Source organism: Ipomoea triloba, chromosome 2 (assembly GCF_003576645.1).
Source record: "Ipomoea triloba cultivar NCNSP0323 chromosome 2, ASM357664v1".
In the NCBI taxonomy this organism is placed as follows: Eukaryota; Viridiplantae; Streptophyta; class Magnoliopsida; order Solanales; family Convolvulaceae; genus Ipomoea; species Ipomoea triloba.
This window is the reverse complement of record NC_044917.1, coordinates 1,669,417-1,686,043: the sequence shown is the minus strand read 5'-3', so window position 1 is coordinate 1,686,043 and position 16,627 is coordinate 1,669,417. Positions and strand designations below refer to the sequence as shown.

At 37.0% G+C, this 16,627-nt stretch overlaps 4 protein-coding genes across 6 annotated transcripts; 3 read left to right on the top strand and 1 right to left on the bottom strand.

The window, feature by feature from the left end:
- Nucleotides 1-1,936: 1,936 nt before the first annotated feature.
- LOC116009693 (AT-hook motif nuclear-localized protein 9-like) lies at nucleotides 1,937-6,297 on the top strand. Of its 3 annotated transcripts, none has more exons than XM_031248814.1 (7): nucleotides 1,937-2,031; nucleotides 2,145-2,223; nucleotides 3,491-3,565; nucleotides 4,433-4,506; nucleotides 5,257-5,394; nucleotides 5,833-5,991; nucleotides 6,069-6,297. In XM_031248814.1, exons 3-7 carry the CDS (start codon nucleotides 3,514-3,516, stop codon nucleotides 6,102-6,104), a joined length of 459 nt encoding a protein of 152 aa, XP_031104674.1. In that variant the 5' UTR covers nucleotides 1,937-2,031; nucleotides 2,145-2,223; nucleotides 3,491-3,513; the 3' UTR covers nucleotides 6,105-6,297. The 3 variants fall into 3 exon arrangements, with proteins under 3 accessions (XP_031104674.1, XP_031104673.1, XP_031104675.1); XM_031248813.1 differs by having other exon boundaries at nucleotides 3,193-3,565; XM_031248815.1 differs by lacking the exons at nucleotides 3,491-3,565; nucleotides 4,433-4,506.
- A 661-nt stretch (nucleotides 6,298-6,958) lies between these two features.
- On the bottom strand, nucleotides 6,959-9,514 carry LOC116006896 (ribosome biogenesis protein NSA2 homolog). The gene is made up of 9 exons (XM_031247407.1): nucleotides 9,412-9,514; nucleotides 9,188-9,307; nucleotides 9,024-9,091; nucleotides 8,644-8,752; nucleotides 8,483-8,551; nucleotides 8,005-8,062; nucleotides 7,549-7,784; nucleotides 7,407-7,458; nucleotides 6,959-7,302 (listed from the first exon to the last, which is right to left on the bottom strand). Exons 1-9 carry the CDS (start codon nucleotides 9,412-9,414, stop codon nucleotides 7,235-7,237), a joined length of 783 nt encoding a protein of 260 aa, XP_031103267.1. The 5' UTR covers nucleotides 9,415-9,514; the 3' UTR covers nucleotides 6,959-7,234.
- A 451-nt stretch (nucleotides 9,515-9,965) lies between these two features.
- On the top strand, nucleotides 9,966-12,832 carry LOC116006718. The gene is made up of 7 exons (XM_031247208.1): nucleotides 9,966-10,427; nucleotides 10,564-10,626; nucleotides 11,099-11,235; nucleotides 11,411-11,448; nucleotides 11,586-11,631; nucleotides 12,008-12,169; nucleotides 12,389-12,832. The coding sequence occupies exons 1-7, from the start codon at nucleotides 10,030-10,032 to the stop codon at nucleotides 12,544-12,546; spliced, it is 1,002 nt and encodes a 333-aa protein (XP_031103068.1). The 5' UTR covers nucleotides 9,966-10,029; the 3' UTR covers nucleotides 12,547-12,832.
- Nucleotides 12,833-13,430: 598 nt separating this feature from the next.
- On the top strand, nucleotides 13,431-16,230 carry LOC116005584 (glutamyl-tRNA reductase-binding protein, chloroplastic). Its single transcript, XM_031245823.1, has 5 exons — nucleotides 13,431-14,001; nucleotides 14,232-14,312; nucleotides 14,896-15,000; nucleotides 15,115-15,264; nucleotides 15,660-16,230. The coding sequence occupies exons 1-5, from the start codon at nucleotides 13,582-13,584 to the stop codon at nucleotides 15,918-15,920; spliced, it is 1,017 nt and encodes a 338-aa protein (XP_031101683.1). The 5' UTR covers nucleotides 13,431-13,581; the 3' UTR covers nucleotides 15,921-16,230.
- Nucleotides 16,231-16,627: the final 397 nt, after the last annotated feature.

Sequence of the window (16,627 nt, the reverse complement as noted above, 5' to 3'; positions counted from 1 at the left end):
GACAATATCAAAACCATTAAGCATGAATGACAAAGAGATCATCATGCAAAACATTGTCAAGACAGCAAGACAATATCAAAACCATTGAGCATGAATGACAAAGAGATCATCATACGCATATATTAATCATATGTAACAGCGCAAGTTTTCACTTTTCAGTTTCCCTCGCTGTTAATTTCCATCACTTTTCACTGCCCATTGTCATTTCGCACATATTTGCAGTTTCTAACTACTTGCATCCTAAAACTTATCACGCTGTTAATAGGAATAACACAGCACTATAATTTGGCAACAACTTTAGATCAAAGGTTGGTTGACGGAGGTTCCCAATTTTTTTTTATGACAAGGGAAACTCGTAATCAGTACTCAATGGTGGTCAACAGATAAACCTTACTCTTGCGTAATAGTCTATAAACCACACAAGAAAGATAAATCGTACTAGAAATATTCAATATGATGGGTTCGACCAAAATGGTATATATCTATTTATCTAGACTCAAAATTCAAAAAGAAGACATGATAACAAAACTAAGCAGCCACACTTGATTAAAGCAGGCACAATATCAGTCTATCATACACAATATAATGCAGATCTCAATACAAACAGTTCAATGCTGACAACTTTCAGACAATACAAATCATAACATGATTATCAAAGTGAATTATACATTGCAAGAAAAAGATCAATAAAAGGACAGTAATGGAGTTCTTAATGTTTTATATTCTGCAGTTGACTACTCTGTTTAGTCTGTACTATAATGCAATGAGCAGCTTATAACCACATCCATTTAGCAGCAATGAGCCAAACCCCAACAGCCGACAAAGGTAGCAAAATATCTAAATCATATTTTCAGCATTTTAACAGATTAGCCCGCGGATAGCTCAATTGGTTCTTAGGTGGCACATTGTGGGCGGGACACAGATCAACCCCGGCCAACGGCAATGTGAGAGTTTCACCATCGTGCGGGCACCCAGCATATTGTGGGTGGACTGCTGATTCACCGTGATTTACCCTCGACAATTTTGTTGGGCCCACATTGTCGGGCCGGAGTATGGGCCGGGGCAAGGGATTTCGGCAAGTTATACCATGGACCAGGGTCTACCTTGCAACCCTGGTCCAAAAATAACCTTCAAATTATGTGTTTGTAATTGACGCATTTTGTACATATAATTGACAGTTTCTGTACTTGTAGCTATTATACTATGCGTTATTTGTATCAGGTTCACAATGCAATATGAATCTGGTCCATGGTATATTAATTGAGGGATTTAGCCTTTTGTGGGCATGCATTTTAACATATTAGAATTATAATAGTTATCAATTAAACTTGTTTAATATGATAGCAGGGCTGATGAAACAGTAATGCTTTGCAATAAATTGAATAAGAACCATCAGAACTAAATAAGAGAAACCAAATCAAACAATCAAATCGCATCAGATAATTTCTTGATTAAACGCCTAAGATCCAAAACTGAAACCGATGTTGTGAATCGATTCAAGACGCGTAGAATGAATGCTTACCAGGTTTCTCCGCTTTTCCATCGATCCACTTGGAGACGGAGAAGTGGACCTTCTCTCTGCTCAAAGCTTCAGACTTGTAAGGATCCTTGAGGCAGTTCCTCACCATGTTTGCGCACAGGTTCGAGTACGTGATATAAGTCATGCCCGCTGCTCTCCAGAACGGCACTGCTGCGTTCGACGCCATTTTTTTTTCCTGTTCGAGCTCTCAGAAACGTTGGCTTAGGTGCAAAAGATCTCACCTTTGTTTAAAAAACCGCTCCACCCATATCGGGTTTCATACCCGAGGCAGCTGCCCACCGAAATTATCAAACTACCCCCGGGAAAACATAGAGATCTGAGGGCAAATTAGTCAATTCAACTGATCATCCTTCAATATCGAACCCTTGCCTTCCTCAATCCACCACTCCAGTCTCCACCAGACAATGGCAAGAAGAAAATTGGGAAATTTTATCATTTTTCTGCAATTTTTTCCCCGGAAAGTGCTGAAATTTAATTCGAATGGAAGAAAGGTAAGTTTTTTTTTTACATGACAAAACAAACACGAAGCGATTACATTGCATTTCTTCTCGGTGTTTGTAATGTTTTTAGCTGTAATATGATGATGATGTCGTTGTTCTTGCAGTATGGTAACCTTCATCCTATTGTCGGAGCACTGCAATACTGCTTTTTGGATATTTGGTGGCCTTTTTCGGCAGTGTAATGTATGTTTTAGTTTTCAATCTTTTATTTGTTCTGAAATTTGATAATTTGTTCGACTAGGTAATATTTGTTTTTGCTCAAATTTGCATTTTTTTTTTGTAATTTAATTTTTGTTAATGTATTCAGCATTCTAAGGATTGGCAATGAATGAGATACCTTAAGAAGGACTGATCTTTTGAATTCATTTCCTTTTGCCCTGTGATTAGTAGTAGAGGCAAGCAGATTACCATTTAATAAATTTCTCTTCTTTTTTTCTTCTTCTGGTATTTATGGTAATGTATATTTACCAATAACAAATTTTCTTAATTTGATAATTGGTTGGATTGGGTAGTTTTCTTTTCTGGTAAAAAATGTATTGCTTCTTTTCTATTTAATGTATTAGTGTGTTTGGAATTCTAAGGATTGGCTATGAATGATACCTTTAGAAGGATTGACCTTAAATTCATTTCCTTTTGCCCTGTGATTTGTAATAGAGGCCAGAAGGTTATGGTTTAGTAAATTTCCCATTTTGTTCTGGTATCTACTGAGAAAGTATATTTACCACTAATAAATGGAGTAATAAATTTCCTTCCGGTAGCCTTTCTCCAGTAGTTTGTGTAATGTATATTTAGCTCAGGATCTTTTACTTGTCGGAAAATTTGATAGTTTCTTTGGTTAGGTTGTCTTCTTTTTTGCTTTAATTTGCATTGCTGCTGTATTAATGTACTTAGCATTTTAGGATTGGCAATGAATGATATACCTTTAGAGAGATCCATCTTTGAATTTGATTTCTTTTTTCTTGTGCAAGTAGTAGAAATGGGCAGTCGATTATCTTTTAATAGGTTTCCCTTCTTGCTCTGGTACCATTTAATAAATTTCCCCTTTTTCCATTACCAAAACTATTTCTAATATGGTTGTCTGGATTTAGTAGCATTGCAAAGCCTCTTTTTTTTGCCGAATTATTTGGTTATATTAAGCTAAAATGCAACCAGGTTACAAAAGACAAAATTGGAGGCGGGGGGTGGTGGTTGTATCGGAAGGATAAGAATGTAACTTTACATTTCAGCGTGAAAACCATGCAATCCAAAACCCTAGAGGCTCTGCCTCCCTACCCTAAAAGCAAAACACCCCAAAGCTCCGCTTCCTTGCCCTAAAATCAGAACACTCCAGAGGCTTCACTTTCTTCCCCTAAAATCTTAACCCCAAAAGCTCCACCTCCTTCGTAGAAGCTCCATCCCCTTATGGAATCGTGCCCTAAAACGGATGATTATTACAAATTGATTCTTGCAGTGCCAGCTCATTCCGCTGGTGATATGGAACTGCCCAGAAGAAGAAGAAGGAGATCCTCAGGACAAACAACTGGAGGTATTTTGCTTATCTATACGTTTTTCTTTCAATCTGTTGGCTTAAATCACTTCTGTATACTTCATTTTCTTTAATTTGTCTTTAGAACTTAGGATCTGAAAAATCTTCAAAAGGGAAGGAAGATGAGGAAATTCTGTTATAGGAATAGCAGAAAATGGGTCTATTTGAATAAATTCCTTGTATATTTACAAATTCATTCTATGGCACTCTCAATCTAGCCAAACGAAGGGAAAAAATGGGTGTTGCTTTGTGCTTGCTGTGGGTAATTTAGAAGGGAAGAAATAGGTCGCTTCTGGAGAAATTTCCTTGAGTACAATTCTTTTTGTTAATTATAATTGCTTTCAACTACGAAAAAATGAAGACAATTATATTGTAGAAAGAGCAGAACATAATCTATTTTGGCCAGTTTCTTTCAAATTTACAAAGATTACGCCTTCTTTTGATGGCTGTCCAATGTCCATAAAGCTAAAAATATGATGTAACCCACTGCTGTGACTCTTTGAGCCCAAGTTTACTTCCAAAATACTTTCTAGACAAGTCTCATTCATGGTTATCATTGGATGAATTATGTGAATGGTATAATAGCGGCTATTAACTTATTAAGCAGGCTTCTGTCAGGTTAATGAATTCCTGGCATGCTCTAGGCATTTACTTATGTCTGTGTAATGTATGAATTATGTAAAACACACACAGAGACAGTGATTACTACTCAGGTTTTAATGCTTCGATTGATATTGTTAACTGAGGAAATCCAGCTGTAGAAGTTCCACCTCCTTATGTGTTTATGTAATATATGTTTTACGTAATACACACACACATTAATTTCTGCTTGGGTTTTCAGCATGAATTTATATATTTATTTTGCAGGACCAGAGCCACAACCAGAGCCACCAAGCCCAGCAAGCATCGTTCAAGACATCCTTTCGATTAATGCTGGAGAGGTGTCTTTCAATTGATTCCCATTGCTCATAATTCTTAAAAGCTTGCTGCAAACTTTTGCCCTTTACTTGGCAATTTGGTTCCTTTCCTGTCCATTCTTACAATATGCCAATTTGGTTCCCAAATATTAAGTTAAAGAAAGATGTACTTGACCTGTGTTAAGAGTCCTACACTCAAAATATAAGAGAGAACATATGGATTAGACTAGCTGGTTGATTGGAAATCTTTTAGTGTGGGTTGACCCATGTGCATTGTAGCCCAATTGAGTGATTTTGGCCCAATCTTATATTGTAACATGGTGTCAAGCTTGTTCGGTCCACTTTGTGTTCACCGGGTTGTCTACTCGTGGTATTGGTGGCATCTAAGCTTTTGTTTGAGGGGAGGGTCTAATCCCAAGCCCGCTTGTTCGGTCCACTTTGGTGACGTCCAGAGCTTTCGTTTCATAAATGGTCTTACTTGTCACCATAGGGAGCATCAGATCATTTGACTTACTATATGTAGCTTAGTAGTTCTACCTCGTCTTGGCCTTTATAGAGAGTTGATCATATTATATAGTCCATTCAATTTGCTATAGTAATTTACTTTCTTTCTTCCGTAAATGTGAAAGCTAGTAGATTATTTGCATTTGTGCTTGTATTTCTTTTTGTGAATCATATCTCATTTTACTCTGATCATTTATTCATTCAATCCTACTTCAGCTTCTATGGCCGCATATTCAATTTAACTGTAATTCTTATCTTTCTCATTTCTAGGATGTTGTTCAAACTATCCTGGCTCACTTCAGGAACATCCCCCGGCCTTCTCAAGAATTCCTGGGAATTGTCTTGTCAGCAACTGGATCTGTCTTGAATCCAGCCATATCTACCAGACTACTAACAAAATCATTTGAGGTATGTCACCCCATTTCAGTCTTCATTTTAGGTATATCATTTTAAACTTTTAGTAAGTTCTTGATTACCTCATAATTCTATATTCTTTTTTACTAGTTTTCATAAACAGAAAAGTTTTAAATGTTGCTTCAAAGAAGAAGCAGCATTGGATGCCAAATCTGCAGACTATATGATGCATTCATTATACAGAGTATTGAATGGAACACCTTTTTTAGAAGGCAAAGTTCCACTGCTTTCATAGAAGTTAAACTAGTTTGACACTCGAATAACATCCCATCTTAAGTTGGGAATAACATTATGATTGAATTAAAATATAACATCGTAAACCTGTCTGAAAACATAACCTTTTTTTTTTTTTTTTTTTCTTAAATTTATTGTCGCTTCTGTTAGCCTTTTCCAAATAAGTCAGTTTAAATTGCTATATTCTTCAAACTGCAGGGAGCCTTTCCCATTGACCACCTTGCAGCCCACTTCATCATCAAAAGAACTGGCAGGGTTGAACCACGTCAGAGCCAAAATATCACATTTCGAGGCCCTGATGGCGAGATGGTTGGTGGCCGTGTCGAGGGTCCCCTCATTGCTGCCACCGAAATTCAGGTCCTATACTTTCTTTCCTTTGATGAATTTATTGAGTTGTGCGTTAGTCTCACTTGTCTTTGCCACAATCATTGCAGCTTCGCGTTGGCAGATTCCCTCACGAGGCTAATTGAGGGCGTTCACACCGATGAGATAGGAGTTGGCGATAGTGTGTTTTGGCGATTTTGCTAATTCCTAGATACATTGTTGCTGTTTGTTTTTGACATTTTAATAGAAGTGTGCAATATGTGTGCATGCAGCGTGCAATATATACTTCAAAATATTATTTAAATTTAAATTAGAATACAATTTTAAAAATATTTTCAAGAGCTATGCGAGATGACTAAGGATGTGGCATATCACATTTTAACGTGAAAATCATGCATCTAACATTAGAAGATTCAGCGACTGTGTTATTTTCACGGTCGCAGCTCGTTATGGAGTGATTCTAAGTGCCATTCTTGCTGGTTTTTCTCTTCATTTAGTGCAGATGTGTATATATTAGCTCTGAAATAAGTATGGCATTGTTGCAGGCTTGCAGCTAATCATATGTCTGTAAGAACACATTTTGCAGCACAAAATGGTGCAGTAAAAGGAGAAATGCTCATATTGCATTTCGGTTTTGCATATCCATGTTGTATTCCTCGTCTATTCTCGGTTCTGAAAACCGAGCATGTTACTTAGGCTTGTAACATGGCAACAAGAACATTAAAACAGATTGGAGTGAGCATATGAATAACAGACCTTTTATACTAAATTGATTCATTATGATTGTGATTATTTGAATTTCTTTTCTCGATTCTTATTCAATGACACAGAAGAAGAAGATCCTCATAAGAAACAATGTGTCTTGTTTCTTTTAATTTATATTTAAAAGATGAGTAACTTCTGTTATTGGAATATCATAAAGGCGTCCATTGAAATAAATTCCTTTGTATATTGACAAAATCATGTTAGACAATAATAAAAGGAGGAAATGGGTGGTTGCTTTGTTCTGAATAGCTGCATAAAATTAATACCATCTGATCCCTCACAATACCATATATAATGATATGTTTGGTTCCAAGTATATTGAACATTGCCAATTGTCACCATAAAAAATCTCTAATTATTAGTAAAGATCTTTAACTGTATAGATGGCACTAAGGCCAAAAGACTTAAACCAAATCAAGAAAGTGAAGAAACTGATGATTAGTGCAGGAAGTAAAAATGGGGGTTTCGCGCTGCAAAATGAAGACCCGGCTGCTCTGTTCAATACTATCTTCTACACAAGGAGAACTGCGTTGATACAGCCATCATTTTCGGGGTTATTTGTCACTTGAGCATACTTCCCTACACATTACCAATGAATCAAAACTCAGAAGTGAGACATGATACATAAAGCAGAAATGCAGAACAGACTAATAAACTGCATAAATAGCAAAGCATGATCTTACCCCAGACTACTTTTCCGGCAGGGGTTACAAGACCAAGTTCACTGACATTCACCTGAAATTATAGGTAGGGATCAATCAATGATGTGTAACAATTGCAGTAGTTTATTCGCATGAAAAAGGTGTTCATATTCGTAGAAGTTACCTCAATGATAGTTCCTTTGGTTATGACACCAAGAGACGTATACATTGTACCATTTGGATTTTTCTTAACACCGATGATTTCAAGATTGAAAGTACACTTAAGTTCAGGGTGAGTCACATGAGCTTTGGTAAAACGTAAACCTGTAGGGCGTATAAAACGCTCATATTTTGGAGGTTTCCTAGTAAAACCAGGTCCCACAAAAGTGGCTTTTGTGACCATCCTCTTCCACTGCTTGGCTGCATATGAAACAAAACCAAATAATAAGAAAATATTGTGAGGTCCCACTATACAGGGGCACTCGGGGCAGGGTCATAAAAAACATTATAAAATATTAATATGCAATCACTGAAGTCCCAAAATAATCCACAAACAGTATGAAAGGAAGATAAAGTGGCAAATTTCTTAAATAACAAGGCAAGTAGAGATACGTATATTAGTATTTTGTGAGTCACTTACTCTTTCTTTTGCCAGTTCTGATCACTCTAAACATCTCATCTTCAGCCACAGGCCTTACCTGGAATGTAGAAGGTGCCCATTTAACTAATTGCATATCTTAAGAGAATAATAATTAAGAATAAATTCAGCATATTCAAGCAAACCATCTATGGTTTAAATTCATGAAGTGCAAAATCACATTTAACCACAATTTTGCAACAATACATGCATAACCATATTTTTTAAATTGCATTTCACTATTGCACCTAAGGACGGACCATAAATGGTTTGCAAGTCATTCAATTTTGAAGTTTGTAAAGGAAAACTCTTAGCTCAAGGGCCGGTTGGCTTTAGCTCATGATCAATGTTGTGTAATATACCAATTAAAAATATGTATATAGAGAGAAGGATGATAACTGCTAAAAATAATCAGGGTGCACAGATTAGAAAAGTAACACAAAAAACAGTCAGATTTTGATGTAATTTGAATTCAAACTACCTTAGGTAGAGGGACATCCCATTTTCCAGCTTTCTCCTTCCTCTTTTGTTTTATAGTATTGCTGAGAACCTACAAAGAACATGAAATGGCAATCACAATTATGACAACCACTTCCTAACAATGAAAAGGAGGGAAGAGTAAACTCTGGCTAACAAACTTGCCTTTGCTCTTGTTGTACTTTCACGATCAAGTAAATAGGCTGGAAGGGCTCCATCATGAACATCCTCATCAACCTTACGCCTTGATGATGACTCTTCATGCATTGCCAATCTGTTGACATGACAGCATACTATAATATAAGATGACTTCTTGATTGTTAAGCTGGATTATGAAAATCCAAAGCCAATTCTGTTTTCAAGGTTATAGGTAGAGAACCACAAAATCTCCTTGATTTAACTATCCTATAGCAATAGTAATCAGTTTTCAATAATAAATGTAACTACACTCATATTCTATGGCAACTTTTAAGGCAAACAATGATTAGCCAAAGACTTAATCCTGAAGATAGTTAAATTAGAGCTAAAATGAATAAATAGCTCACGTTTTCTTCATCAAGGCCTTTTCGCGGTAGTTCTTCTTAGCAATCATCTTACCCTTGATACCCAGAGCCTGTTATCAATCAATACAAACAAAGTAAGCACTGAAAATAAGAACAAATTCCAAATTTACAATAGAAGTAGTGATGAGACAGAAATAGAACATTACCTTTTGAGCAATCTGGGATTTCTTGTGAACTTCACGGGCCTCCTTCTTGCGTTTGCGTTCGAAGTGATCATGGCGGTAGCCATGTCTCTTCCTGTGCAGCTCTATGTAATCTCCCTGCGGCTGTTAGAAACATTCCACAAACAGAGCGGCATCAGCATTAGAAGATTGAGAAGATAAAAATCAATGATTCAGAGATAATTCTATGAAGATACTCAGGGACGAACCATGTTTGTCGACGACCAGAACCCTGGAAATTTTCAGAGAGGGAGAGAATAAAACCCTAGTTTTGATTTTAGTAGAAGAGTATAAGGTTTTGTGTCTGGGCCAGAATTGGAATGCGGGCTACAATATCGGGTCGGTGTAACTATAAAAAGCGGCCCATAGTCCACATATAAGGAGTTGTTATATCATGAATCCGAGTCATATTATAAGATGAATATTGATCTAAAGGACATTGAATTGTGTATTTTTAATATTGGAATTGTGAACTTTCACGCTATAAATTGAATTTGTGGTCAAATAGCATAACTGTGATCCTCTCGCCTGAAAGGTCACAAGTTTGATTTCTAATAGGGACGTGGGCTCTTTGTGCTACTCACCTCTCTCATGTGGGGATGCCACGAGGTTTTTAGCTTGTTTATATTATTATTATAACAAATAAGAAAATGAATGTAATTTTTTAACTTTGTCAAATAGAAAAAGATAAATTTCTGACATTAAATCAAACACTAAAAAAATTAAAATATTTTTGAAAAATAAATCATTTTGTAACTTTCCATAACGTTGCCATCTGTGTTTTCCCGGAATATTATTCCAATTAGGAAGCGCCGCCGGTAACTGAAATGAGAGCTGCGACGCCGTCATCAACGTGCAGCTGCAGCGCCGGCAAGGGACTTGTTGGCTTTCCGGCTCACCGCCTATTCACATACTTCCCGCTTCGTTCCCGTCAAATCAATTTCCCAAATCAGCAGCCAATCCCCAATTTATACCGCTTAGGGTTAGCTCATTATCGCGGTTCATCATCGATATACTGTGCAGCAAGGAAGGGCGCAAATGCGACGTCGTCGTCGTCGTACTCTGGCAGCCCATTTTCATCGGGCTGGGATGATAAACCCTATGAAGTATTGGCGAATGGGAAAATATCTTACTTGGATGAGCAGGACGTAGTGACATTCCTTGACCCTCCCAAAGAGCTCGTTCCTCTCGATCCTTCTTCCTACAATCCCGCTTCGTATCTCTGGTAAATCTATATTTGCGTATGTAGTTACGGAGTATATGTTGTTGGGATGGAAAAGCGTTGCTGATAAGTGATTGTTGAGCTTTTATAGTATCGTTGTTTCATTATTAATGCGGTTTCTTTTTGCCTATGTGGTCAGGAAAAAAATTGGAGATATACCGGAACAAAGGCGGCATAGGTTGCTGTCCTTGCTAAACCCAAGGTTTGTGACTTTGTGATTCCTTAAATTGCTTCAGCATGTTTCATTATGAAATTTCATTTCATTTCTGGTTGCAAAGTTTTTCATTTTCATTATTGGATTGGATTACTAATCTCTTTGACATTCTTCTTGTGTAAGTTACTGGTCGTTAAACAAGAAGAATGCAGTGATGCATTGTTCTTTCCCATGTGTTTTTTGCTTAATATCCGATCATTTTGATGGTTTCTTGGAGAAAATATTACCATGTAGATGTTTAGCCCGTGCTTTCTCTGCATCTCTTCGTGGCATTTTACTCCTAGAAACGAATGATGTGCATGTGTATTCATCTAGTATTTAGAGATTTCAAGTTATGCATGGGGAAAGTTCTAAAATTGTTCCAAGAATCTATTAGCTACAGGCATAGTTTCAATGGAAAACAACAAGAGCTTATGCTTTTTATAGCAGCTCAGCATCTTATATGTGGAAATTTTCACAGGCTTATATCGAGAGCTTGGCAGATAGCTGGGATGAGGTATGATGACCCCAAGTTGGCAAAGAAAAGTGCATCTAGCCTGCTTTCCGATGGGAATGATGCAACTTCACTTGAACTTTGGAAATGCCGAACAAGTGGAGGTTTGCTGACTTTCTTCTATATGTTCCCCAGGTTTTGCTATTTCATTTAGTTAGCAATCATAGAATCTAGCTAGCACGAGAATTTGTTAATTTCCTAGATCCTTAGCTAAAAGCTTTTTATTTTAAGTACTCTGGTTTATGGAAGATATTTTGATACATTGAAATTGTGATACAGGGCCTCTACTCATTGCCTGGATAAATTACTTCAACAAGGTTTTCACCGTGATATGTTGCCTTTGGACTTATTTTCCACATTTTCCATTTATTTTCTATTATCTATTATTTTACTTCTCTTTAGTGACCGTGCATTTTCACAAACTCATGATGATTTCTGTTAATGCTTTTGCTAGGCTGTCTTCCGCTGTGGGGATGGGAAGACATATGGACGATTCATTGGTATGTTCACTCATAACATCTGATATTCTGATATTTAACAGCATATGCACTTTTTGTTTAATATGCTGAAAGTTCATTTTATTGATGTTTGAAATATGTGGGTTTTCTGGATGGCTTATAGTTTTAATGTTCATGTATTGTCGAAGGTCTCCTACAGTGTAGGTGTGAAATTCTAACCATCTCACTTATTGCTTCAAATTTCAACTTATTTTTTAACTTTTTTTGGTACTTGAGGCAGTGTGTACGCATCCTTAGAAACATAAATATCCATTCTTATAATTTTTATCTCATGTGTCATTTATAACTTTGTTGCTGATATGTTTCTTGACTTTCTTCATCCAATTGGCCATGCTTCTGACAACCAACTACATATCAGGTGGATCAATTCTGGCTGGAATCTCAAAATCTTATCCACTATATTTTACGGTAAAGGAATCAAATGAAGTGATGTCAACAGAGCATCCTTGTGATTTGGCATACGAATTTGGAAATGGACTTTTCGATCTGCCTGATTTACCAGAAGGCTTCCCTAAGCCAGGTGGGTAGTGTTTTTATGGTACTCAATAGAGACCAGGGCTAACCAAGAAATTAAATTCTTGATTTTACCCTATTTGTTGCATATATGCTATTGCTAATTTAAAAAAAAAAAACATTTTCTGCATCAGCCTGTCCAAATAAAAGATCATAGATGCATTCTGTGTTACCAAGATTATTTTGTACTTTGCATGTGTCTAATTAAGGGTTTCTTACATCGCAGCAAAACATCCATGGCCATTCAATGATCAGGTTGTTATATATGTTCGTCACGTGGGCCCAGGAGTAATCGTGGGGCAAGCATGGCAAGAGGGTGAGGCATTGGAACAAGTACCGAAGAAGCTATGTGGTGAGATCTTGATGGTGAAGGATTATGCTTGAATCAAGTGCTGTTGATTGCCACAATGAACCACCAAGATTGCCTTGACATCAAACAGAGCTATCACCTCTCCATTGCTTTCACTCCCAATGTAATACACTGAAATGATGAATCATATTGGCAACTTAACTGAGAGAAATGGTGAATCTTATTGGCAACTTAACTGAGAGTATTGCAGTCTCACTCACAGTTGCCTATATGACACTCTGTAGGTGGCAAAGAAAGCTCCCCTTTTATGTATACTGTCTTGTGTATTCTTGTTTGGTAATGAAATTCCCTTTTATGTAACTGTCTTATGTATTCATTTTCTTTTTAGATGACGAGGTAAATATGCAATCGCTATCTAAGAGTATGTAGTGGATAAATTTCACTCTTATGTAATAACTTTCAAAGTGTACAAAAAGGTAGGGTTCATTAAGAATACCTTGTGTGATAAGTATAATTGAAAGAGTATTGTCAATAATTGAATTCGTAATCTTTTGATATTAAGAATCATGCTCTATCTACTCGTGTAACAAAGATAAGATCATGACATACACCACCATCTCAATAGTCAATACAACATGTTCACACACTATATCAACTTTTAGTAATCACGATTTCTGCCAACTGCCATGTAGTGTAATGTGTAATGACATCTCCGTTACTATTCTAAATAGATGGCCATGTGTTCGAATTCGGTGAAGGACCATATAAACTTTTAGTAATCAAGATTTCTGTAAATTACCATCTTGATTACTATTTTAAATTGATGGTCATATATTCGAACTAGGTGAAAGGGGCTTAGATTTTGTAGACTGAAAATGTAAAGAATTGATAAAATCGAACCTATACCATTTTATCCCGAAGAATTTACAAGGTTTTTAGTAAGAGTGATGAATATCCATGTAATGAAAAGCACCGGGTGGGGTTGTGTAGCTTAGGACAATGTTATCATCATCATCTCCTCAACTCACTGCGCTTCCAAAGGGCTGCCATCGACTCCTCTCTTCAACCGATCCTCAGTATCTCCACTGAATTTCAGACTCAATTTGGAGATGCTTCCTCAAGCTCGAACTTTGACACCTCACCTACCGTCCCCACTTCTCCCCGCTCCCCATTTCCACAAAACTTCACTCCTCGTCCCCAAATCCCCCAAAAGAAACCATCTTTCCTGGTCAAAGAACAGGAACCCATGCCCTAGATTCTCAATTCGACCTCCCAAGTGCTCTGTCTCCGTGGTCTCGGAGCCGCTCCAATCTGAATTAGCTAACGATGGCAGGCCCTTCCCGGCTGAAGTTTCTAGAACGATTATGGAATTGGGCTCCCTGGGTACTCTCTCCACGTTGACGCAAGACGGTTGGCCTTTAGGCATTGGCGTTCGCTTTGTTGTTGATCCTGAAGGCACTCCCGTTCTGTGCTTGAGTGACTCCATTGCCAAATTTTCTGTTCATAACAAGTCCAGCTTACATGTCCAGGTGTGTGCTCAATTCAATGCACAATTTCTGTTATAAAGTTTAAATCTTTGCGTGTTTGACAATTGTTTTAGCTGATTTGACCTTGACAGTATTAGCTGATTATCAAGTTTCAATGTATAACAATAGTATTGCTATTAGCTGATTATCAAGTTTCAATGTATAAGTATGACATAATGTTATTATAAATGTGATATTTATAATGGAATTGATATTCAATTGATTCTTAACAGCTAGAGCAATGTGGGTTGCGGACTCCGCAGTGCACAGTGCAAGGCAGCCTTGAGAAGCCTGAAGACTTGAAACTTTTGAAGGTATAACAATGGTCACAAGTTTGCACATTCTCTTTCTTGTTGACTTAATGTCCTGCTGCATGGTCTGTGAACATTCTTATGGTCTGTCACAATTCCTGTTGCAATTTGCGGGAGTTATGGTAGCTTATATGATCAAATGCAGCATGCAGCCTCTCGTGCCATATTTTTGGTTTAGTAGCATGGTTTTGTTCTTTTTAGCTTTTAGTGCAGTAGATAAGACAGTTTTAAAAGAATAAAAGTTACAGCTTGAGCAATATGTGAGGGCAGTGAGGCTAGCCTGTCACTATAAGAGAGAACAAATTGTGTGTAACGAAACTAGAAAATGAAGACGTGGAAGTTTTAGAAATTCTGACTGACATCTATACTCGAGCAGGAGGATCCATTGCATTAATGCATTACGAAACTCCGAATGTTATGCTGATTGCTTAATATGACATTATTTCTTAATTTGTACAAGTCGAGATTGCCATTTGAGTTAATCCATGTGTATCAAGTGAGGTTTCTTTTGGTTTTGTAGTTTTGACCCTGATGTTAAAAAATGTGATTGAATCTCAAGTCATTGTTAAAAGTCTTTCTCATACAGAAGCTCTGTTCAGTATGGAAAAGGCGGTATGGAGATGAAGTAGATGAACACAGCTTATATGTCGTTTCGGTTGAACAGGTGCTCCAAATTGAAGATTTTGGGGAGGTTTGTGAGACATTCATCACTGTTTGTCCATTGTTTTATTAATTCATGTGGCAAGTAATCATATCTCAATGTTTAAATTCAATTTTTGGCATTTTCTTATATGACTACTTTTAGGACGGTGTATGGGTCACTTCTTCAGATTATAAGCTGGCTAACCCTGATCCTCTCCGAGATTTGGCTGAAAGAATGATTGGCGAGATAAATCTTCACAATAAGGAAGATGTTATACGTTTTTGTAACGTCTATGTGGATTTGGATTTCCGGGTTCGTAAATAACCATTATATTTATATTGGCAAAATACTTTTATGTTCTTAGCTTCAGATTGTTCCATAGTATAATGATGTGATACAAACCCACCAATGCGGTTTGTATATTATCTCACTTCTGCCTTTCAGATTCTCTTTCGTATGTGCAGCCAATTAGCCCTGGTCATAAATACGGCGATTTTATTTCCTTTGTTCTTTTGCTTATGCACGTCTTCCTTTGCCCAACTTCCTTAGTGGTTGTTGGGCCTCCAGGTGGATATTCTAGGTTCAACGTGCAACTTGAAGGAAACTTTTCACATTTTCATTAAATTTATCTTTTCATATTTGCATCTCAGACTTTGAAAGCAGTTGATACTATTTGATCTAAGTTTGATTTTGTGATCCTCTCATAGGTGCCAGATGCAAGGATGCTCTGGGTTGACAGATTAGGTTTTGATGTCCGTTTCTGGTCTCCCCAAAAGGATGTTTTTGAAGTTCGAATCCCTTTTCCTAGAGAAGTAACCGATGAGAAGGGTGCAAAATCTTCTTTCAATTGTATGTCCCAACTCGCGTGGGAAGTGGAAAAGAATTTCCATGCACCAGAGCTCGAGAAGGTGAAGAAACTGAAAAAGATAACATTCAAGGAGGGATCTGAAAAAGTCGGCTTCTCTTGACATTTCAGCGTTTAGATCCATCCATTCATCCCCCCGATCTAATCCATTCCACTCTGCAGTTGTTTGACGTAGAGTGACCTTCAATTTTGAAATGTCTTACTACACCAGGTTCTTTTCCTGATGGCATTGCAAGTTTTGTGGGGCTTAGAGGTCAATCAATCAATGTAATTTCTACTAGAGAGCAGATGAATACTCAGTTGCAGCAGAATGTATGCATGAGAGAGTTCAATTACATTTTGACAAGTTTTTTGCATTCATGGCAAAAATGTTTCAGTTTTCTTGAGTATAATTGAGTTTGATTAATCATAAATGGAGCAAAAGAGCTGTCTTTGTTACATTGTACAAGATGAAAAATTAATCATTGGTTCAACCCTAAAAACAACATTGACAAAGCACCTCTCTAAAAAAGAATTAAGATTCTTGGAAGAGTTGTCACCCAAATAGGTTCTAATTGACACTCGGCTAGATTTATACACCCAGTTTAATGTCAAGTGTATACACCCATTTTAATGTCAAGTGTTTCCCGTGCGGTCATTATGGTGCATTTCTGAACACTGTGTGGTGCATTTTTGCATACCTAATGGTGAATCTGCACCGGCCGCACGAAAAGCACTGTCCGCATTTGAACAAGTATATATATATATATATATATATATATATATATATATATATATATTTTTTTTTTTTTTTTTTTTTTTTTTTTTTTT

Bases quoted from the DNA above. Each gene is read 5' to 3' on its own strand.
- LOC116009693 (XM_031248813.1), top strand. From the start codon at position 3,442: ATGGAATCGTGCCCTAAAACGGATGATTATTACAAATTGATTCTTGCA. The intron at 4,507-5,256 runs GTGTCTTTCAAT...TCTCATTTCTAG, and splicing joins TTTCGATTAATGCTGGAGAG to GATGTTGTTCAAACTATCCT. The intron at 5,395-5,832 runs GTATGTCACCCC...TTCAAACTGCAG, and splicing joins TACTAACAAAATCATTTGAG to GGAGCCTTTCCCATTGACCA.
- LOC116006896 (XM_031247407.1), bottom strand. The intron at 8,753-9,023 runs GTGAGCTATTTA...TCATGTCAACAG, and splicing joins AAGGCCTTGATGAAGAAAAC to ATTGGCAATGCATGAAGAGT. The intron at 7,785-8,004 runs GTAAGTGACTCA...TTTCATATGCAG, and splicing joins CAGAACTGGCAAAAGAAAGA to CCAAGCAGTGGAAGAGGATG.
- LOC116006718 (XM_031247208.1), top strand. From the start codon at position 10,030: ATGAGAGCTGCGACGCCGTCATCAACGTGCAGCTGCAGCGCCGGCAAG. The intron at 11,236-11,410 runs GTTTGCTGACTT...ATTGTGATACAG, and splicing joins GAAATGCCGAACAAGTGGAG to GGCCTCTACTCATTGCCTGG. The intron at 11,632-12,007 runs GTATGTTCACTC...ACTACATATCAG, and splicing joins GACATATGGACGATTCATTG to GTGGATCAATTCTGGCTGGA.
- LOC116005584 (XM_031245823.1), top strand. From the start codon at position 13,582: ATGCTTCCTCAAGCTCGAACTTTGACACCTCACCTACCGTCCCCACTT. The intron at 15,001-15,114 runs GTTTGTGAGACA...GACTACTTTTAG, and splicing joins AAATTGAAGATTTTGGGGAG to GACGGTGTATGGGTCACTTC. The intron at 15,265-15,659 runs GTTCGTAAATAA...ATCCTCTCATAG, and splicing joins ATGTGGATTTGGATTTCCGG to GTGCCAGATGCAAGGATGCT.